Source organism: Melanerpes formicivorus, unplaced genomic scaffold (assembly GCF_026170545.1).
Source record: "Melanerpes formicivorus ecotype bairdi unplaced genomic scaffold, bMelFor1.0.p_v2 SCAF_4, whole genome shotgun sequence".
Lineage (NCBI taxonomy): Eukaryota > Metazoa > Chordata > Aves > Piciformes > Picidae > Melanerpes > Melanerpes formicivorus.
The window spans coordinates 16,668,994-16,692,018 of record NW_027142356.1 but is presented as its reverse complement, the minus strand read 5'-3'; the positions used below and the strand labels follow the sequence as shown (position 1 = coordinate 16,692,018).

General features: G+C 39.2%; 1 protein-coding gene across 3 annotated transcripts in view; it reads left to right on the top strand.

Annotated features, from left to right (window-relative positions):
• GALNTL6 (polypeptide N-acetylgalactosaminyltransferase like 6) overlaps positions 1-23,025 on the top strand; it is a 440,839-nt gene that overhangs the window by 165,465 nt on the left and 252,349 nt on the right. For all 3 annotated transcript variants that reach the window (XM_068137080.1, XM_068137081.1, XM_068137082.1), the window contains exons 2-3: positions 3,756-3,864; positions 19,122-19,260. In XM_068137080.1, the coding sequence (XP_067993181.1) occupies positions 3,756-3,864; positions 19,122-19,260 (248 nt within the window). The remainder of the gene's footprint in view (positions 1-3,755; positions 3,865-19,121; positions 19,261-23,025) is intronic.

Below are 23,025 nucleotides of genomic sequence, written 5' to 3'. Positions count from 1 at the left end.
CTTCAATTTTTGTCCATCAATTTCTATAGAAGCTACTCCAAAAGCCCATTTGTAACCTCTAGGGTCTTTGAAACGCCCTTCTCTCAAAAAATCAATTCCCAAAATACAAGGTGCATCAGGTCCGGTCACAACTGTATGCTTCCTCCATTGTTTACCAGTTAGACTTATATTAACCTCTACCTTACTTAACTCTTGAGATCCACCAGTGACTCCCAGAATAGTTATAGACTCTGATCCCTGATAATTTGATGGTATTATGGTGCACTGAGCTCCTGTGTCAACCAAGGCCCTGTACTTCCGAAATTGTGAAGTGCCAGGCCACTGGATGTACACATCCCAATAGATTCTATTATCTCTGTTATCCCTCTCCTCCCCCTGGCGGGAGGCAGGGCACCCCTAGTTATGGGGAACATGCGCACATGTGCATTGCACATATTGTGCAGGGTTATAACTTTGCGTGTTATAACTGGAGCCACGGTTGGAGCCATAAGAGTCGTTCTGGGGAACTGTGGAAGTAACAGCTACCCTTCTGGTATTGCTACCTCGGGTTCTGCCACTTTGCAATTCCCTCAGTCTCCTGAAAAGATTAGAAGTTGGTTGGCCATCCCAGCGGTTCATGTTCTCACCAAACTGATCACGCAGAGTTATCCAAATAGTCCTACGTGATTGCCTTGGTGGTCTGTTTTGGAATGACCTATTTTGGAATGTCCTGTTTTGGAATGACCTCCTTGGAGGACGTGTATTCCTCACAGATGAAACTTGTACCCACCTGGAGGAAGAATTGAAATTATCCCTTTGTGCCAATTGGGATATGGAATTTCTAAATTCATTTTTCAGATCCTTCATGCAATTCTCAATTTTTCCAGACAAAGTTTCAATGGCTGAAACCAAAGAACCACGTGTCATGCTATCCTCCAATTGTCTCATTTGATCACTGAATTGGCCAACCGTAGGAGAAGCTCCACCATAACTCCTTGACACAATTCTGCTTGCCAGAATGTTTGCATAATTAGAAGGAGCAAGTTTGATGATCTTTTTAGCAAGACCGATACCCACAGGAATGTCATCAGGATTCAGAGTTTCATGTTCACCATAGAGTAGCTCTCTAACAGCAAATTCTCTCAAGCGCTTAATTCCCTCATCTATGGTAGTCCAGGGTTTAGGATTCCAGGGAAGATCATCTCGGGAAGGGTATCTCAGGGCAACCGCTATTAAAAGGCGTATCCACAGATTAACCTTACCGAGAGCTTCGCCTAGATGTCTATCTATTCCATTGTCCCTTGAGAGAGTTCCTAACTGAGCTGCTGACTTGTCTCCAACTGTTAGAGCCGAAGCACCTGTATCATAACACCTACTAAGCCAAGCTAGAACTGGCTCCTTATCTGCCCTGGTGAAATCTTTACGGACATTTCGCAATTCTTCCCGTGGTGACGAACAGTCCGTAATATCATCTTCCTCCTCGTCTCCCTGAATTCTTTGCCCATATAATCCTGCTGTCATTCTCCTAAGGATCTCTTTAAGCTGAGAACCACCTTTGCCAGCTGCTTTCCTAGCTTCATCTCTATCCTGCTTTGATCTCACTAGGTTAGCTAGATCTTTAAAACAAACCTTCTCTTCCTCCTGAGCAGGATCTTTTAGAGTAGAGGGCCCCTCACCAGGATCAGTCTCCTCCTCTTCTTCTCCATCTTTGGCCTTTCCAGCTCTAGTCTTTAAAGGAGCCACCTTGACTGGAGCTGTGTTTGAATTTACAGCCACCTTAATGGAAGCTGACAGGTCCTGAGATAAATCAGCTGCTGGGGCAGTGACTTCCGGTCCCACCGAGGGAGTGGGTGGAAGTGACGTTGCTCCATTACTGGCCGACGGAGAAGAAGAAGAAGGAGAAGGAGTGGGAGAAGGAGTAGGTGCCATGTTGATACCAGCCGATGCCCTTGGCTGCTTGCCAGAATCAGCAAAGCCATTTAGAGCTGCTTTACCAATTAACTTTTTAGCCTTCTTTTTGACTGACACGGATTCTGCACAGTCCTCGTCACTAGATGACTCTAGGACTGATCGAGAGCCACGGCGTTTTCTTTTTGATCTAGTTTTAATAACAAAACAAGCTCTGGACACCTTTCTCTCTCGCCGCAAAGAAATCAGGAGATACACGATAATTATCACCAGCAGCAGAATTATAGACATGAGATAAATCACCTTTGGATCCCAGGCATCACCTAAAGTTACTGTCTCCTCAGGCGGAATCTTAAAACTCTTTATCTCAATTGGGAGAGTGGTGGAGGTAACATTCCTGTATCTCACTGGCCATAATAAATTAATACATTTTCCATACCATAGTTTAACTCTATACATAACCCACATATAAATTGTCCGCACCAAATATTTGCCCAGGTAATCCAAAATCAAACCCAAACAATATCTGTAAACCAGAGCCCCAAAAATTGAAAAGAATAATCGCTCCACAAACCACAATACCTTCATGTTTGCTAATTCAGCTAGAAAACACTAAATCAATCAAATAATAAATTAAACTAATTATCTGCCCCACGTTGGGCGCCAATAAAAAAATGTCGTGGGATGGAAGGGGTAAGGCCAAGAAGCCTCCTCCCTTCCCCCTTGTAAAGTAAAAGGGAAAAAAAAATTGAAGGGAAAAGAAAAAAAAACTCGCAAGCTGAATTAGCAAAGCAGTGGAGCTATATTTACAAAGCGATGTAGGGTTTGCAGGGAGATATTTACAAATTTACAATATCTACAATATATACAAAGATATACAACAGAGTAACACAGAAATGAGAGTGAACCCCTCTCGGCAGAGAGGGGGGTTCCCCACCTCCTCTTTCCCCTCTTTCCCCCCTTTCCCCAGATTAGGTTAGAAGAGAGAGAGAGCGAAAGAAAGAAGTTAAAAGCAGTTTTGTGTTAATTGGAAAGGAGTTAATACAGGCCTTATCAGTTTTTCTCTCAAGGCCGGAGCCTTGGCAGAAAGCCCAGCACAGGGACAGAGAGCAGCCGCACCGTAGAAAGGCGGAAGCAAGACTGATAGAAAAGTCGTGGAAATGTCCAGTTCACTCCCAGTTCCGAAAAGTGCTTCCTCCCACTTGTCCAATGAAATTAGTTTAGACTATTCCTTCCGTTTACCAACTTCCGTCCACCATGTTCCCTTTCTTAAGGGGGCAACGTCAACCGGCCACACCCCTCCTCCCCATCTCTTACTGTACAGGACTTGAAAGTACTTTGAGGGTCTTTTTCTCTGTGTCTTTTGTGTAGTGATGATGTCTTTATGCATAGCAATAACTTACTGTTAGCTGTTAAAAAGAACCAGCCCCCAAGTTAAAGGGGGCCATTTAAAGGTGCTGAGTGACTGTAACTCCAATTTTGAGCAAATGATAGTTGAAGATAAAAATCAAGAGGCTTCATAAGTTGAAGGTTAAGCATTGTTGAAACATTTTTGGAATCTTTTTGGTTTTAGTGGTCCATCTGGTTTCTGTGAGCTTCTTACCAAGCATTCATAGCAAGGCACTGTTGGAAAGAGAAGTGTTAAGCCTGAGTTGTTTGACATACTTCAATTGTTTACCGCAAACTAAATTCATGGTTTTCTCCCACTGTTTGGAAAAATAGCTTGATTTACCCTAGAAAAGTTTCAGTGTTTGCACTGGATGATGTGAATGTTTTATTTGCTTGTGCCATGTTATAAATGTTCTTCTGTAATAATGCAAACCATATATGTATGTATATATTTGTTTGCTTGTTTACTGTTTTCACAGACGCTTCCTTTGGGGCTGGGAGACGGACAGCTTTTTACCTGGACTGATGGCTTGAAAAGGAAAGACTGGCATGATTATGAAAGCATTCAGAAAGATGCTATGCGTTCAGGTATACATAAGTTCAGAGCAAATTTAAGTGACTTATTTGTTCTTTCTCCATATAGTTATTTTTTAAGTCAGTTATAAAGTATTCCTAACAGCCTTTTTTTGGTGGCATCGTGTCACAAACACAGAATGTCATGAACTGAGGGGTCAGACCAAGCACAAATGCATTGTCTCTGAAAATAGCCAAGTAAAAATAGTATGTTTAATGCCAATAGCTATATAATTAATGTACAAGAAAATCAGTGAAAATAATACTTAGTCCTGTTTTTTCATGCTGAAGTCAGTTGTTATGCTAGCATCAAATATAAGCAAAAGTCTTGTCTTCGAAAGGGATAGGTGTTACAACTGAAGCTGAGTTGTTCCTAAATCAGTAGATTTACTGAATCCAGTACCTGTAACTGCCAAGAACATCCAAGGTTTTGTAAGAAACAAAGTTTGACCCTTTTACTGTTAATGAACTCAAATCCTTTTCATGTCATTCTGACAGTCTAAAATTATTTGAAAACTGAAGCAAATTCTATTTGCAGATACACTGAAGGACACTTTATTACACTGAGTAAAGTAATTTTAATATACATTGATGTGCCTATGCCATATGTGCAAAGAAAGGTTTGTATTTTATTTTCTGTCATCAGAGCTAGACCAGATTTGAGTCTTTGACTTATAATATAATTTCCAACCATTCAGCATAAGATAAATGAAATTAAAAGGAAGGAAATGAAACAGCAGTTGAATTGCACCTTAATCAGTGTCTGAAAGTCATATTTTAGAAAGGCAAATCTACTCTTATAAAATAAATTATGCTATCTTGACCCCAGTCAGAAGACAGCCAACACCTCCCCCCAAAATAACTATAACTGAATGTAGTTGACAGATTCATAAGACTTAGAAGTATTTAATTTTGCAGAGGCCTACCTAACCTAGTAAAATATGTAATATTTTATAACCATTCTTTTTCTTTCTCTTGAATCTTTGTTATCGTTAACTAAAATTATCCTTCCCACATGTGCTTAGGAGGGAAAAAAAGTGAGGAGGGGATGAAGTTATTCTAGGGAATTTTAATTATGTTCCAAATTTCTAAGGGTAAGTGCCAAAGATATAAGAGAGCCTGGACAGAATAGAAATAGAATATATGTAGAGGCTATTACATATTAGCTGGTTAGAGAGAACCTTTGTGAGGGATATCCACTATGCTTTGGTTGTGTGCTTTTGATTCTGAAACCTGTAATGTGGTCCCCATATGCTTTGGCAAATAAACAGTAATGCTTATGATTGTCTGATGGATAGCTATAGCATTGCCAATGTAATGTCAGGCACTGCATGGAGTCAACTAACAAATCAGCAAAGCATGTTATGTTGCTTTATAATTGCCAGTCCTACTCCTAATACTACGACTGTAGTAGAATGTCATAGTATGTGAATATTTTTTCCAGGAAACGTGTATTTTTGGTAATCATACTTAGAATATTCTGCCTTACTTATATTTTACTGGCATCCTTGTGGTAGTGTTTCCTGAGTTTGACCATTTAAGAAATCTTTTTAAATTGCATCTATCTGTAGTTGTTGTTCATTAGATTATTTTTTCTATATTTTTAATTTTAAAATAACAATAATACAAATGTAAACCTAAAGTATCTCAGTTCACTCTTTTAGCTGAAATCAACTTTTAGTTAAAAGTGAATATGAAGGCATAACTCCAGTGAAAAGGCTTCTCTAAGCATTTCAATACAGAAAAGGAGAGAAGAGAAAAGTCTTTTCTAAATTCAGTCTAGCTGTTTATCTGTAGAGCTTACTCTTTCCTAAGCACTGGAGAGGCACTAGTTTTGCCATAGCTAGGTCTTTTTTTTCAAGGTCAATTATTTTGCCCCCCATTTTTTCCACCAAGTTAAAACTGAACTTTCTCCTCAGTGGAAATCATTCCATTATTTTGAAACTAAAGAGAAAAGCCATTTGCACCACATCTGGTGAAATGGTACTGTTTCTTTTTATTTCAAATATTCTGGCTCATCTTTTTTGGCTCTAAGTTACAAAATTTCAAATGATCTTGCATATAAATGCTGAAGTGAACTCATGTTACTTTTGGTATTGTGGGGCTCTGTTGGACTGCATGAGGTTCAAATGTACAGTAGCGGTGTTTCTATCATTAAGTCACATTATACCATCATGATGATAGTACTTGAGGACTGAAGTGAACAATAGAGTAGCAAGGCTTCACATGCAATTTAAATATTTTCTAAATCTCTGAGTGGAAACAAGACTTCCCAAACAGTTCTAAGAGTTTAGTTGGTTAATTTTGATACAAGAGTTCAAAAAGGCAATGGAGGAAATGTGCTGTTAGGTTTCAGAGATACTAATTACCATACTGTTGTTAGAACAGGGAGTTAGTTTCTAGTTTTCAAAGTGCAGAAAGGATCATTTATGACTTAGATTAAATATATTGTTAATCACTACAGAATAGATGCAGTGAAAAGGAAATTAAATTTCATTTAGTCAACCCAATCACTTCCATTTTTCTCTGAATATTTTATTCAGGGAAAATGCTGAAGAGTATTGAAGTATAGGAAAAGGAATGAAAAGTTCACATTAAAATTAAAAAAAAAGAAAAAAAAAAAAGAAAAAAAAAAATAATTCCTGACTAAACAGTTGGGGAAGATACTTGAAAAAGAGAGGTTTGTGTTCCATTTTCCAAAGTACGTGACTGAGTCGATTAGATATTACAGTGCATGGGAACAAGATAAGCTAATAGGAGGAACGGACTTTATTGGAGATGGTGTGTCATGCCATCTTTTTGACAAGAGATCAGCATTGTAAATAAGAGTTGTTTCCGTTAATTTCTTTTCCTCTGGGAGTACAACTGATTACGTACATGTCTGGATGAGAAATATGATCAATTTGCATTAAAAAATATGGGAACTATAATCAAATGCAAATCTTAAATCTGGCTTTTTTTTTTTTTTTTGTAAATGGTAAACAATGTCTTATGTGTATCAGGAGAGCATTCTTGCATTGCAGTTCAGAGTTGTGAATGCACCGTATGTCAGTGAAGTTTATATAGTAATAACCAAGGTAGCTACCAATACACGTTTTATTCCAGCTGCAGCAACACTGCTTGCATCAGAGCAGTGTAAATATGCCTCATAGAATAAGTGTCCTAGATGCCAAATCCCCTGATACTGCCATTTATCAGCTACTCAGTTGGCGAGTTTCATCAGAGATTTCCCTATTTCCCTTCAGTTGTCTGGGGAAGATTCTCAGGACATCTATCAAGATGTTAATTTCAGGAGCATGGCAACAGCTGTGGCACAAATGGTCACTGATTTTCCAGACTTCACATGCAGAAGTGGGAGTCTGAGATCTCGGAATGCTCCATTTGTAAGAGGTCAGATTTACAGGAGAGAGCTACAAAGGCCTAAGGTAGTAATTCATAGCATACATGACAAGAAATTGTGTCGATTTCGCCTCTGTCTGAGACTGAGAGTCTTGGAGAATCAGTCAATGTCATTGTTACTCCATTTCTGGAAGTTATTTTATCTATTTCTCTCAAGATATTCTCAGCAGTGTGTGATTGTCAATTACAAGTAATAGCAGTAATAATGAATTACAGCCCTTCTCAGGTAAGAGGAAGAATTCAGTTATGTAATTCTTGGGTTTTTAAAGAAGTACAGATTGAATGTTTGTATTTCAATATAGTGCTGTTTCTGATCCTGGAAAGCTATTTTGAACTATAAGTGATAGCTTCCCCATTGTAAAATACTGCAAAAGAGGAACTGGAGGGGTAGAAAAACCCAAACTTTCCATGTGAGGAGACCTGACATAGTTTCTGAATTTATTTTTTTAAAAACCAATTTTATTGATGATATTAATAGTCCAAGATGGCATGCTGTAAGTTCTGTAGCATGTATTTAGTTTTAGTTTCAGTTACTCTCTTTTTTGTTTTTCTTTATAATGGTATTTTGACTGGTTGCATGTGCATGGTGAAATGGTTGTGTTGTATAAGGGCCACTGAAAAATCAGTGTAATTAAAAGCAAATTTCTGAGAGTGCTAAAAGGTAAGGAGCTATGTTTATAGCACTAAATATAAATTTATAAAAGCCTTTGTCTTCAAAATAAATTGGTTAAGGGATTGATAAATGCCCTTCAGTACTTTTATGTTTCACTTTTGAGCTATTTTGCAACTGGCTGCTAATAAGATCTCAGAGGGAAAGAAGCTGTGACTGTAATGTATCACCCAGCGGTTATTCCAGCAGTTATTGAGCATTTGCACAGTCTTTGTTCCTCCAATTTGAATATTTAAATAGCATGTGGAAGCCTTATGTGGAGAGAGAGAGTGGAGATCTTAATGTTTTCCTGTGTTCAATCCAGTCTTTACCTTTCTGCTTCTTCAACACTTTATCTTGACCGGGAGAAGAGGATTTTAAAGACCTTGACCTTTGCATGCCTCAGTGCAGGCATTTCATGAAGATTAGTTGTATAAACAAACAGACAGTATGCTCTATAGTTCTACAAACCAGCATTCATATACATTACTTCTATAAACAAACTAAACAGTGACATTAAAAAAGAAGTGAATTGTATATGTTTGTGATGAAAATGAAAATAGAATGGAACTCTTTATTCTTGGGCTTCAATGTTAAAGGGTGGCCAAAGAATTGAGTGCTTTTGTACAGCAATAAAAAGTAGTAAATATTTCAGGTTTTGCTTCTTTTACTTTCACCATGAGCCAGCACTGTGCCCTTGTGGCCAAGAAAGTCAATGGTATCCTGGAGTGCATTTAGAATAGTGTTGCCAGCAGGTCAAGGGAGGTTCTCCTCCCCTCTGCTCTGCTGGCCTAAGGTCACACCTGCAGTATTATGTCTGGATCTGGACTCCCCAGTTCAAGAGGGAACTACTGGAGAGAGTCCAACAGAGGGTCACGAGGATGATCAGGGGTCTGGAGCATCTTTCCTGTGAGGAGAGGCTGTGAGAGGGAGGAAGTCCTTAGCCTGTGAAAGAGTGGACTGAGAGTGGATCTTATCAATGCATACAAATAACAGGTGGGTGTCAAGAGGACTCATACAAACTCTTTCCAGTGGTTTCCAGTGACAGGACAAGTGGCAATAGGTACAAACTAGAATACAGGAGGTTTCACTTAAGGAAAAAAAATTACTGTCAGGCTGCCAGAGCACTGGAGTAGTCTGGTCAGAGAGGTGGTTGAGTCAACTTCTCTGGAGACTTTCAAAACCCACCTGGACATGTTTCTGGGCAACCTGACCTAGGCGAACCTGCTTTAGCAGGGGTTGTGGACTAGAATCTTCAGAGGTTCCTTACAACCCCTACCATTACAGATTACATCCCCTGTGATTACAGTGCTGCAGAAGAGGGCAGGAAGTGTGAGGCTGTCAGTGTATGGCATTTGTCTATGTTGGAAAAATGGGCATGACAGAGCTAACTCTTGCCAATAAAAATCTGTGTGTGAAAAGAGTTTCTGTGTGGTTGCAAATCAGTCAAGCTTCTGTTAAAACACAGTGACTCTGTGCTCTCAGCACTCATACCAAAAATTTAGTCACTTCTTGTGGTTAAAATTAACAAGGTTCTTGCCCGGCTCTCTGTGCCTTCAAAAATTCATCAGCAACACCACATAAATGCAATTGATAAGCTATTTATTTTAAGGACTACCAGAGAGGCCAAGGAAGGGGGAACAGAGTTCATAGTACCTCCCTTTGACTCAGATTACTTAGAGCTCTCAAAGTTATCTTCAATGCACCCTTCTGTACTGAGCATTAGCATGTTTTTACAGAAAAGAAAATTGTGTTTCCAGTAACTCAACACAAAATATCTATGACTACACCGTAAACCAGTGATACATAGCTTGACAATAGTGGTATGATTTAAAGAAGTGCTCTGTTTAAAATATACTGAAGTTGCAACTCTTTCTGTTTCATCTTTATATTTTCATCTGTGGGGGAAAGTATGGTGTCAAAGCCTTAACAAACCAAACTCTCCTCTCTCAAGTACATTCTTCCCTTGCATGTGAATCATAGAAACACAGAATCATTGAATGCTAGGATTTGGAAGGGACCTCTAAAGATCGAGTTCAGTTCCCCTTTAAAGCAGGACCACTCAGGGCAGGAATGTTGATCTGAGTGCATATAATAATTAAAAAAGAGAGCAAGAAGCCCAAGCAATAATGAAATTTAAAAGAAAACAGCAAGAAGAAGATGCCATCTGCCAATTATTACCCTTGATGTATGGTGGCGAAGATGTGTCAGTAGATTCACATTAGTATCAGTGATGAAGTACTGATGTTGGTGAATGTATTCAATATGTACTACTTAGGATTTTCTTAGAGTTGTTGCCTGGATGTAAGGGAAAAAGAAGGGAAGTTTAGGGTTTTGTTTTACCTTGGGTGGAGTTGTGTGAGAGTAGGTCTCAGCTTAAGTCTGCCTTTTAGTTTGTCGCTTGCAGTCTAGGAAGGTGTGACCAAAGGTTCTGTGCACTCATCACTCTGGTGTCTTTCCTCTTTTGCTTAAACTTATTCAGGATTATCTAAGTGAAAGTAAATAGTTAAATTCTAGGTAATTTTCTTAACAAAAGAAATTTATTTGGAACAATTCTGGAAAAAGGATGTTATCTGGATAGTCTTCTAAAACCTGACTCATTCAGATGGAGATTTTGAAATTAACAGACCATCTGTTTGACCAACATATAGACCATCTAAATTGAGTTATTTGTCACTTGTGATAGATATAAATATGATTGCGTTTGTCAGTTTGGAGCAATTACTGCTCTACTCATGGCACAAAGAAACGTCATTTTCTCTTGTATTTTAGTTTCCAGTTGTTGCTGGGTTTGCTATGAAAATCCAAATTGAAAGAAGGAGGGAATGGAATAAGCTGCTGTCAATCCATAAGAGAAACTTTACTTTTAAACATTTGCCAAATGATTGATCAAAGTTCTTTTTTATTTCATTTTATTTTTTATTAATACTTGAGGGAAATTCATATCAGTGTGGAGTGGTTTTGCCACATAATACATGCATACTAGTCAGTAACCTTACATGTTACAGCCTTCATAATCTAAAATAACCATGATGATGATCCCAAGTACACCATTCCAAAGGGCTCTGTGCTGCTGTTCTCACAGCAGGTCAAGTACTGAATTCAGTTCTCCTGAACAAAAGAATGTCAGTCAGTTGTAAGAATCAGCTTTAAAACACAAAATGGATGGTCAAAGGCAATAGTAATGGTTGTAGCATAAATTAAAAAAAAAAAGTGTTTTAATTAAAGTGGAAGGACTTAGATGGACCAATCCCAAGAATGTGACATAACTTGTGTTTCTTTATCTGCCATACCTTCTCACATCTTAACATGTTAGTACAGTTCCCTTGGCTTATATTGCTTATCTTAAGGATAATTTGCTCTGAATTTGTGGCAGTAGAGATGTCTGATTTTTTATTAAGCCAGGTAATTATTTGCATACTCATCTTCAGTTTTATATTGAACTAATTATCATTCAAGAAACACAGCACGTTGTTTTATAATATATAGACTGAAGTGAACCTGAAAAAAGCAATAAAATACATTTATGCTACCTGAGAAAGTTACCTTCTTGGCCCTTGGTTTGCAAACTCTGCGTGTTTATGAATACTCAGCTCATCTTCACAGAATGCAGAAGGATAGCTTTGTTACTAAATCAGGTGTCATAGTTTTTGTTCCTGAGTCTGCCTCAAACTTGTAACAGAATGTTTACTATCTCTGTATGTGAGAATCATTTTTTTCTTTATTCTGGTAGCAGCCTCACAGGCTAAATCTAAGTTTGCTGGGAGCTGCGACAGCTCATGTGTTCTTTCTCTGTAGGATATGCATTACACAATAGTGCTTCTAGTGCCTGAGTGACTACGCGACTGTACACTGTTGGTTCAGACATAGGTAATTGCATTTTTACAAGTTATTCCATCTTTTTGTGCTACAGTCACTGAACCAGCTTCTAGAGCTAGATTAGGTTGAATTAATTGAAAGAAAAAGAAAAAAAAAAAAGGAAAACCAGAAAAAAAACCTAAAATTCCTGTTAACAGATTTGTTCCGTGATATGTCCTGCTTGTTTTCCTGTGGTGGTGTGCAGTAGACAACACATGGTTGTGTTCTTCTTAGAATGGAGGGAAAAAAGAAGTGGAGGGGAAAGTATTGTGTCAATTACTGCTGTTGTGTGTCTGGTCTTTCTAGAACTGTACCCATACAACTGTAATTTTGCCTTAACTTTGTGGAGCTGTTTAGTTCCTATATATACTGTATTAGTAATACTTTAGTTTGAGATTTTCCAAGAGATCAGCTTGGACATGTGCAGTAATTATAGAAGGTTCACCAGTACTAGACATGATTTGTATGAATTGCTTTATTTAAATAGTGAAATAAACACTGTATCACTGTTAGTAGATTTTTTTTTTTCCAGGTAATCATGTTCTATAGAAGCTCCTTTTTATTCAAGCAGGTCATTCAGTTACCAAACTAAACGGAGAAGCCTTTTTATGATTGAGTTGTTTCTCACATGCTTGCTCTTTCAGCCTTTGGCTCTGAGTAATGGTCTACAGCCAGTCTGTTTCAATGTTAAATGAAAAAAGCATTCCTGTGGCTGTGGCATTTGGTGATAAGTAGTTAGACTAAACACAAGATGTACTGTGCATCCCTTGGCTAGAGTTATGATTAGATTCAGTTCAGCCTGTAGAATGCTACTGAGGATATTGCTGCTCTACGGTAGTGATAGAGCAGCTCATATCAAACCAGCATGTGTTGCTGCTTATCTTGCCTTGTACACTGTAGCATTCTAAACACATTGGACATACCAAATACCATGGTCTTTTTTTTTTCTTCCTTTTATTCCCCTAGGCTTCCTAAAGTGGGAAAGAGTGTAGAATGAGTGTTTCTGCCTCTCAAGCTGTTGTAGTACTTGCAGCAAGTGTTAAAAGCTGTAGATTTAAAATAAAAATAAAATTAGAAAATAAAAATTCTTACTTGCTTTTGTGAAGTTCAAGGCTTCAGGTGATTTACTTTTCGGAGTTCACATGTAGTCACCCTTCTGCTAAAACAATGCCACTGGTTAACCTCATGGTCTATTTTAAAACAGTCAGTTTCCCCACACACACTGATTTATTACTCTGTGATGCATATGCTGGAAATTCAGAAGCTGTGTTTTTAATGTTTCAAATGGATGGAAAAAGTGAGGGATATGCTAGTTTTCCATAAAGCACAGGCTAGAAGATTTAGGAATTAATTATTGGTGGAGAAAAGGCACATATTTAAGATAAAGAAGAGCATCTTGATTTCAAATAACCAAAATTAAATGAGTGATATAAAAGTTATAACCAAGGTGGATTGTTCCAACTGCTAACTGCATAATGTACCTTTTCTGCTAGGATGTGACTGCCAATAGCAAGGTCCAGGCTGAAATTTAAACTGAAATTTAAAGTGATATATAGATATCTGCAAGAATTAAACTCAAGAGCACTGAGCTATTTAGTTTTTCTTCATGCAGATTAATTGGTTCAGCAAACAATACTATATTAAACAAATAGTATAAGGACTAATTCCTTAAGTCTGGCAATAGTTTTTTTGCAGTCCTTTTTGCAAAACTCACCTCAGCCAGTTAATTGTTCTCCACTCCTAAGCAAAGAAAAAAAAAAGAACCTTCCTTACTTCTAGGGACTCTGGGGTCTTGTGAATTAGCACGACCCAATTCATGTTGCTGCAGATTCACTTCTGTGACATGGAGCTTCTGCCGCCCTGACAGATGCAGCTGTTTCTTGCTCCAGTTGCCATGGTGCTTCGCTGTTCTGCTCACCACCACTACTGCTCTTAGCTTTTGGCTGCCCTTCCTTATAACTGTGTCTTTTGATAGATGCTTCTGTTGTTTCAGCTTTTAAGAAGAGCACATGGAGTACTAGTATGCCCCTAATGTATACAGAATACTGGTAAACAGCTTCTCCCGTTTCATGGACTCTTAAAAAAGTTTTGTGCCATTTTTTCACTTGCAAGCCAACACAGACAGTTATGATTGCTAGATTAACATGAAGAGTCAGCCCAGGCATAGTTTATATATGGAAATCTGGAAGTTATGTCTAATGCAGTTAGAAAGCAGCATTTTACAGGTGTGTGGTTTTTTTTTAAGTTTGTGGGGTTTTTTTTTTCCACTTTGATCTACATTTCTTCTTTTACACAGGAATCCTTCTCAAACGTGTAAATTGCCCCTCTCATCTCTTCTCACCTGGAAATACTCTTCCTTTATCTACCGCCTATCCAGAATGGGATTTCTGCTATACGTGTAGATCTCATTTCGATGTCAGAAATAGGTTATCTTCATTTTTGTCTCATGTCAGTGTTAAGCAAACAATACTCTAAAGAGTACAATTACAGTACAATGTGAATGTACCCTTTTACATTTTTGTTTGTTTGTCTCATGTTCTTGTGGTTTGTGGGTTTTTTCTGTGCTGGATGTGAGCAGGCAGACAAATAAAAAAGTTTAAAGTTCTATATTTTTCTCCTTTCTACTTCCAACCTATACTGTTTGTATAAAGCCATTGATGAAGAGAGAAGCAATTTAGTTCATATTTCTCTTGCTGACCATCATATTACTGTAGAAGCAATCCAGAAAGGACAAGGCCTCATATTTGTTCCCAGTAACATTTTTATACCTCTTAGTAATGACTATACAGTCCTTGAAAAGAAAATCAGTAAGTGCTGCTGGCATCTGAAGGCTAATAAAACAGTAGGAATTTGAATGCTTTCTACTAGAAAACTGGAATGAATTTTGGATTCTGTTTTCTGTAGTAGTTTGATATTGAAACAGTAATGAATTGTGTTATATATTCAGAAAGAAATTATTTATTCTTGCTTGAAAATTTATTGTTGAGGATTTCCTTGACAACGGTTTTATTTTGCCCTGTTGCATAAGTAATATTTGATTACAGCTCTGTCTTTAATACGAAGAAAATACATTTTATTTGCCACAAACCTTGACAGAACTATATAATAAATAATTAAAAGTATTGTAAAACTTACTTCAATGGCTTTCCAAGCTTTCCAAGTTACTAGGTAGAGTAGCAAAACAAATAAAACCAATAGGCATTGTTAATTCCATTTACATATTCTGAGAAGTTTGGGGAAAGTAGAATAGAAACTTGTGATAAATATACTTGTTTCTCATGCAAGTTTTATTGACTCTGAGGAAAAAAATACAGTTCTGGAAAATTATTCCCAGTCCTCCTTCTATTTCTCATTGAGGTCATAAAAATTGAAGATCTGGGTCAGCATCAATAGGTCACCAAAGCTTTATCAATCATCACTCTGAGTCACAGTATAATTTCTTTCTTGACTGTTTGTGGATTCCATAGTTCCCTGGATTGCCTACCCCATTGTTTCACTGCTCCTTCTGTTAGAAAAATGTTCTTATTTTCCATCTGAAAAGTCATAACATATATATGCATGTGTGTGTATTATATAATATATATCTTTTTTTATATATATGTTTTATATATATACATACGCATGCACACACTCATATATATACTTAGTCCCATTTGACATGAAGGCAATTACATTCATGTGAGGCATGTGCAGTTACAATTTTCTCTCTTTCTAACCAAACAGGAAAGAAAATTCCTTCATACATTTACTGAATTAAAGTTTTCATACTTTTTACTGGAAGTTAATGCAAAACATGCAAAACGAAAAAATGCATTTGTTTAAATCAAGCAGTTCCTTTCCTAGTATATAAGGAGAAAGTGACATGATAAAACAACTCCCAGATCAAGGAGGATAATGCAACAGTTTTGAAGTTTATGTAGTGAAGATGATGTGACTCAATGTTTTTATTCGGCCAATGATCTTTATTTCCCCTTTTCCGTACACATTTTTTGTAAGCTGATGCGTGACTGCCTTCTGTTTGAGTTTGTGTTCCTCTGTCTACTGTCACTAAGAAATACAGTCACTCTCACCCCATATACTTCTGTTCTGTATTGAAATATTGCTCTAGGGTAAGATCTGTTCTCCCTGTGATAACTTTTGTGAGAGAGGATGGGGTCTGAGTTTACATGTGATGTGCACAGACAATATTATACTAGATTCTGGATGGAATATTTATAGGTAATAGACAACATTTACTTTTTAAAATCTGCAGAATTGTATTAAAAAACACAGTAAGTAAGAAGACTTATATGTAGGTTCATGTATTACATAAACTTTTATTTAGTAAAGCATTTAGAACAGGGAGTTCTTACACCCTGATACAAATATTGGATCAAAGGGTGGCTGAGTGCTTGAATTAAAGGGTATGCTTAAATATTTTTGCAAATTATAGTCTTGACATGGTGTGACTGTGAAGTCATGATGGAATAAAGTAATAGCAGTGAGTACAGATGATAAATAATCCAGATTTGTATACAGTTCTTCCCCACAGACACTGAGTGGCTTATGTTCTTTATCCACTTAGTCTCTTGTGTTAGGATGTCAAGTAATTGCTTAACTTACTTTAACTTATTATGGCAAAGCCAATCTTTTTTACCATGCCCATTGAATTATAAATAATGTTCATTTGAATTATAAAAACAAAATCAAAAAGACCCTGAAACCAGAACCTGTTTCAATATGCTTTGTTTATGATTTTAAGCAAGGTCCGCTATCCACTGCAGTAGTGAAGAACTCTTCTGTTGTGTTCAGACTGATTTACAGCTGATGTGTTTTGGCAGCAATACCTCTGTTGTCTTTATAATTATCATACCTGGCAACTGTAGCAACATGGCTGATCCAGATCCATTATTCTGCTATTACATATTTCTGCTGAGTTTACAGAATGATTTTGTCTCTCCCTAGTCTTCATTTTATGCCATCTGCTAAAAAAAAGAACTTATTCTCCTTGTGCTAAATCTGCATGCAATATAATCAGAAGATACCTCAACAGAGGTGTTCTTAATCAGTTATCACAAATTATCAAGAAAAAAAAACTTCAAACCTTTAGGGCTAGGTACACAGTGTACTGTTTCCTAGGAGACAATAACATCCTTGAGCTGGGCTACAAAAGCCTTCCAGAGCATCTATTATTTGTCCAAGTCCATACTTTCTCTGAATGGCTCTAATGACTTGCTTTACAATTTTTTTACAATTAGTCATTATATGCACAACGATTGGAATAATAATTTTAAAAAATAAGGAAAAAATCTAAAATTGAGTAATCATAATATCTTTAATTGCTATGCTTTCGATATTTTGTGCTTGTGCAATATGAAATAGAACACTGACAGAGGCTTTTGGGCTTTAAAGATAACACAGCATGTTTCCCTCAGCTCCCAGCTGCTTTGCTCTTCCTCCTCTCCTGCAGCTGCTCCTGATTAGGTGAGGATCAGGTGGACTTGGTCACTTGTCAAATCCAGCTGGGAAGTTGATTAATTTCTTTAAAATAGCTCAGGTAAAAGGAAATACTTTCCTACGAGAGGGCCTGGAGGGAGAGGGATAGAGAGGTTATAAAAGCTGCTCAATTACATGTAGAAGAAAAGTGTGTCTTCTTGAGAACCTGAGTAGGCATGGAGGGCTTAGAAACTCTGAAGAGTTCATTCCCTGCAAGAATGAGAAGAATAAAAACAGTTGAGAAGAAGTGAAGGCTTTTATAACCTGATTTTCTTTGAAGTGTTTTTGTTTGTTCTCTGCTCTCTGACTGGAAAAGATAGAGGTATAGTTGCCTGAGGTGGGTGCTAAGCAAGCCAAGTGACTGATGATGAGAACTAACTTGGGAATAAAAAGCTGGAATAGAAAGTCTGTTCTTTGCAAGGGAACAAGCAGATGATTTCTTCAGGGAACCAAGTGGTCAGTTTCTGAAACTAAATCAGCACTGCTGAGACATTAGAAGCAATGAGTGCATCTGGCTGGTCCTTTGCAGTGCAAGGGTGTTCAAGGAGCCCAGAGCCAAACATTTGGTTTCCTTATTTGATCTGGAAAGTTGGACACTAAACTTCAGTGCTGAAGTTGCTTTTGGAAAAGATGAGTGGGGAGGAGGGATGCGTGACTGCTAAAATGTAGAGGAATTGAGTAATCAAGCTCCTTATGTGAATCAAAAGAAATATTGCTGGAACTGATCCATATAATTTTGCTATGAAAGCTTACTTTTAAGCCTGCAAGTTTTTTGAGGAGAATGCTGTGGGAGACAGTGTCCAAAGCTTCACTAAAGTCCAGGTAAACACCTGGTCCACAGCCTTTTCCTCATCCACTGGGTGGATCACCTGGTCGTAGAAGGAGATCAGGTTGGTTAAGCAGGACCTGCCATTCATGAACTCATGAAGGCTCAGCCTGTTCCTGCCATTATCATGCACTTGCTATGTGAGTGCACCCAAGATGAGCTGCTTCATAATCTTCCCTGGTACCAAGGTCAGGCTGACAGGCCTGTAGTTCCCTGGATCCTCCTTTTGGCCCATTTTGTAGATGGGTGTTACACTGGCAAGCCTCCAATCATCTTGACACCTCTCCTGTTAACCAGAACTGCTTATAGATGGTGGAGAGCAGGCTTGTCAGCCTCCTTCTCAAGCTCCCCCAGCCCTCTTGGGTGAATCCCATCTGGCCCCATAGACTTAAGTGTCCAGGTGGCATAACAGGTTGTTAACTGCTTCCTCCTGGATTACAGGGGGTTGATGCTGCTCTCCATCTCTAACAGGAGGCTGAATACCCTGAGGATAATGGGTCTGATTATTAGAGGCTGAGGCTAAGAAGGCATTAAGTACCTCAGCCTTTTTCACATCCTTGATAGCAATGTTCGCCCCTGCATCCAGCAAAGGGTGGACTTTTTCCTTGGCTTTCTTTTTGTTGTTAATGTGTTTGTGAAAACCGTTTTTATTATCCCCCGTGGCAGCAGCCCAATTCAGTTCTAGCTGGGCTTTTGCCTTTCTGATGTTCTCTCTGCATGACCTAACTTTTGCTTTTGAAGTAACAGGAGTGTCACTGACGACAGTGTAAGAAACGTTCGTGGATTTGTCAGCATTCAGTATTCAGTATTCCTAAGGTTGGAAGGGACCTCAAAGATCATCGAGTCCAACCTGTCACCACAGACCTCACAACTAGAGTAGGGAGGACACTACTGCACACTGCAGGCTTGAACTCATGACCTTCCCATTAAGGGTCTTATGCGCTACCAACTGAGCCACCTGGTGCTCACCATGTAGTGAATGAAGTTCGGTTTAATTTATTTTTGTCTTTGTAGTGTATTTTGTGCTGTCTGTTTGAAGCAAATAATTGTTTTGTTTCATTGTAGGGAAAGGTGAACATGGAAAGCCATACCCCCTTACAGAGGAAGACCATGATGACTCTGCTTATAGGGAAAATGGCTTCAACATATTTGTTAGCAACAATATAGCGCTGGAACGATCCCTGCCAGACATCCGACATCCAAAGTAAGTAAATTGATTCCTGGACTGTTTTAAGCTTTTTTTAATCTTTCTTGGTTTATATAACCTGTTTTCCCAGAAGGTGACCCCCTCAGCCAATAAAATGTGACCATTGCATTAAAAAGGAACTGCAAAATTAATCACCATAGTTAAATCATTCTATACCTACCTTTTAAACTCCTATCTCTTACTAACACATTAGGGCTACAGAGGCCTCTTTTAATTGCAGAATTATTTTGTGGAGTTTCCAGGTAGCAGTTTATTTATTCTGCATAGCTTTTAAGGTTCTCATTTGGTAATAGCTGCACATCTTTAGGCTGGGGGGCAAGGTGACAATTTGCATTCAATTTTTGGCTAAATGTTTGAGTCTGTGTCTCCAAAATATTTCTTTTGTTTTTTCACATGAAGAGTAGAAGCAATCCAATAGCTACAGCTTATCAGGTGCTGATACTATAGCTGATTTATGCAGTGCAGAATTAAAAACAGAACGAGCAATGATGGTATGCACATGCAAAATTAGACAGGCTTGAATGATGTTATTGTTCCTTGATAGCAGTAATACTCTATAGAGAAATAGGATTAAGATTATTCTGGAATATACCACTCATCTGAAAATGATTATGCAGTTCTCAGCAAATATTTATTTTCGTGTTCTGTAATTTTTAGCTGCCTTATACAAAGAGGAGAGCTTCCTGTCTGAAATAGGAAAGGCTTCAGGCTGTAGTCCTCTAGAATTATTCTGAGCTCAAAACAAAGAGATTACTTAGTTTGTCTCTTTATGTGGTGCTTTTTCCTCTTTTAATTGGGTGTTGCACAATTAAGCTATGGGGAAAAGGTACAGGAGTATGGCAAAACTAATTGTCTTGCAGGCAGCAAGCAGCAGGCTTGTATTTTCTTTTGGATACAGTTCCCTCTATTGTACAATACTGCAGGTTAACGTAGCTACTCACTTATTAACCTGTACAATTGTGCTGTGTGAATTAGTTTGAAATTCTTCAGGGAACTGAACAGAAATTGAGAACTTGGCAAAAGTTCTTGGTGTGGCATTGTGAGGAGAGAAATACCATGGCAACTAACACTTCTTGTTCTGTTAAATGTGAACTGTGCTTTTCAAAGAAGGCTTCTCAAGGTATGTTTAAGGAAGTTGTTAGATTATGTAGGAATAAAATTAGAGAGGCAAAGGCCCAGTTGGAACTGAAGCTGGCCACCTCTGTGAAAGATAATAAAAAACATTTTTACAAATATATTAACAATAAAAAGAAGGGCAAGAAGAACCTCCATTCCTTATTGGACCTGGAGGGGAACACTGTAACTGAAGATGAGGAAAAGGCTGAGGTCCTGAACACCTTGTTTGCCTCAATGTTTAACAGCAAGGCAGGAGTTCAGGATGAGTGGCCTCCTGAGCTGGGCGATGGGGTCAGGGAGCAGTGTGGTGCCCCGGTAATCCATGAGGAATTAGTCTGGGACCTGCTGAGCCACTTGGACACTCACAAGTCCATGGGACCGGATGGCATCCATCCTAGGGTGCTGAGAGAGCTGGCAGATGAGCTGGCCAAGCCGCTCTCCATCATTTTCCTCCAGTCCTGGCTCACCTGTGAGGTCCCAGGTGACTGGAAACTGGCCAATGTGGTCCCCATCCACAAGAAGGGTCAGATGGAGGAGCCAAGAAACTCCAGGCCAGTCAGCCTGACCTCAGTGCCAGGGAAAGTGATGGAGCAGATTATCCTGGCGGCAATAACTGCGCACCTGAAGGATGGCCAAGGGCTCAGGTCCAGCCAACATGGATTTAGGAAGGGCAGATCCTGCCTCTCCAACCTGATCTCCTTCTATGATCAGGGACCCGTCTGGTGGACTTGGGGAGGCCTGTGGATGTGGTCTACCTGGACTTCAACAAGGCCTTTGACACCGTCCCCCATAGCAAACTGCTGGCTAAGCTGTCAGCTCATGGCTTGGACCACTACACTCTGTGCTGGGTTAGGAATTGGCTGGAGGGCCGAGCCCAGAGAGTGGTGGTGAATGGTGCCACATCCAGCTGGCGGCCAGTCACCAGTGGTGTCCCCCAGGGATCAGTGCTGGGCCCCATCCTCTTTAATATCTTCATTGATGATCTGGAGGAGAGGGTTGAGTCAGTCATCAGCAAGTTTGCAGATGACACCAAGTTAGGGGCAGATGTTGGTCAGTTAGAGGATAGAAGGACTCTGCAGAGGGACCTCAACCGACTGGACAGATGGGCAGAGTCCAATGGGATGGCATTCAACAAGTCCAAGTGCCGAGTGCTGCACTTTGGCTACGGCAATCCCATGCAGAGCTACAGTCTGGGGTCAGAGTGGCTGCAGAGCTCCCAAACAGAGAGGGACCTGGGGGTGCTGATTGACAGCCACCTAAACATGAGCCAGCAGTGTGCCCAGGTGGCCAAGAGGGCCAATGGCATCCTGGCCTGCATTAGGAATAGTGTGGCCAGCAGGAGCAGGGAGGTCATTGTGCCCCTGTACTCTGCATTGGTTAGGCCACACCTTGAGTACTGTGTCCAGTTCTGGGCCCCTCAGTTTAGGAAGGACATTGAGACTCTTGAACATGTCCAGAGAAGGGCAACAAGGCTGGTGAGAGGCCTTGAGCACAAGCCCTATGAGGAGAGGCTGAGGGAGCTGGGATTGTTTAACCTAGAGAAGAGGAGGCTCAGGGGTAACCTCATTGCTCTACAACTACCTGAAAGGTGGTTGTAGCTGGGAAGGGGTTGGCCTCTTCTCCCAGGCAACCAGCACCAGAACGAGGGGACACAGTCTCAAGCTGCGCCAGGGGAGGTTTAGGCTCGAGGTGAGGAGAAAGTTCTTCACCAAGAGAGTCATTTGTCATTGGAATGGGCTGCCCAGGGAGGTGGTGGAATCACCATCCCTGGAGGTGTTCAAGAGGGGATTGGATGTGGCATTTGGTGCTGTGGTCTAGTCATGAGGTCTGTGGTGACAGGTTGGACTCAATATATTATCTTTGAGGTCTCTTCCAACTTTGGTGATACTGTGATACTGAATAGTATATAAAGGTTTGTGTAGCAAAGCTTTAAAAAACACAACGGAGTCTTTTACATTAAAAAAAATAATTAAAGAAATATTTTGTTGGAGGTGTTTATTTGATTGCCATGCTGCACTCAGAAAACACTGTTTTTCTTTTAGCTCATATATGTTAGTGTTGTTTGAATAGAGTTAAGTCCAAAGAAGCAGCTTTTTTGTTTTTTAACAATCAGTATGTTTTATATAGTTTGTTTGCCTTTAACACTGCCAAGCTACCTGAAATTATTTCTAGAAAGAGTGCTTCTGAGAAGTTTGAGTGCTAATGTACAGCTGTAGAGTATCAAAGCTGTGTTAAGTTACATTGTTGACATGATAACTGTTCATCAAGCATTCTTTTCTATTAACAAAACTGCAGCGGACAATTGCTAAATACAGAAGAATCTGGTGTGTTTATCTTCCCTTTGTGTTTCTGTAGTTTGGTCTTCTGGCAGCTTCTCATCTGCTACTGTTCACACTGTCAATGATATTTCTTTGCATGTTCTCAGAAGCAATGTGAGCAATATATTGTCAGAAATGACGTATTAGGAATTAGATGGTGCTACACCAGCCTTTATCCACCCCTCTTTTCCCTGCACAAATACACTAGTGACTTTCACCTAAGTTTGGGTGACTTTTGTGTTTGGGAAGCTGGAATCCTTAGATTTCTGCTTCATTTTCATGTTCTAATTCAGCTAGGTTCCAATAGTGCTCAGTGAAGCCTTGCATG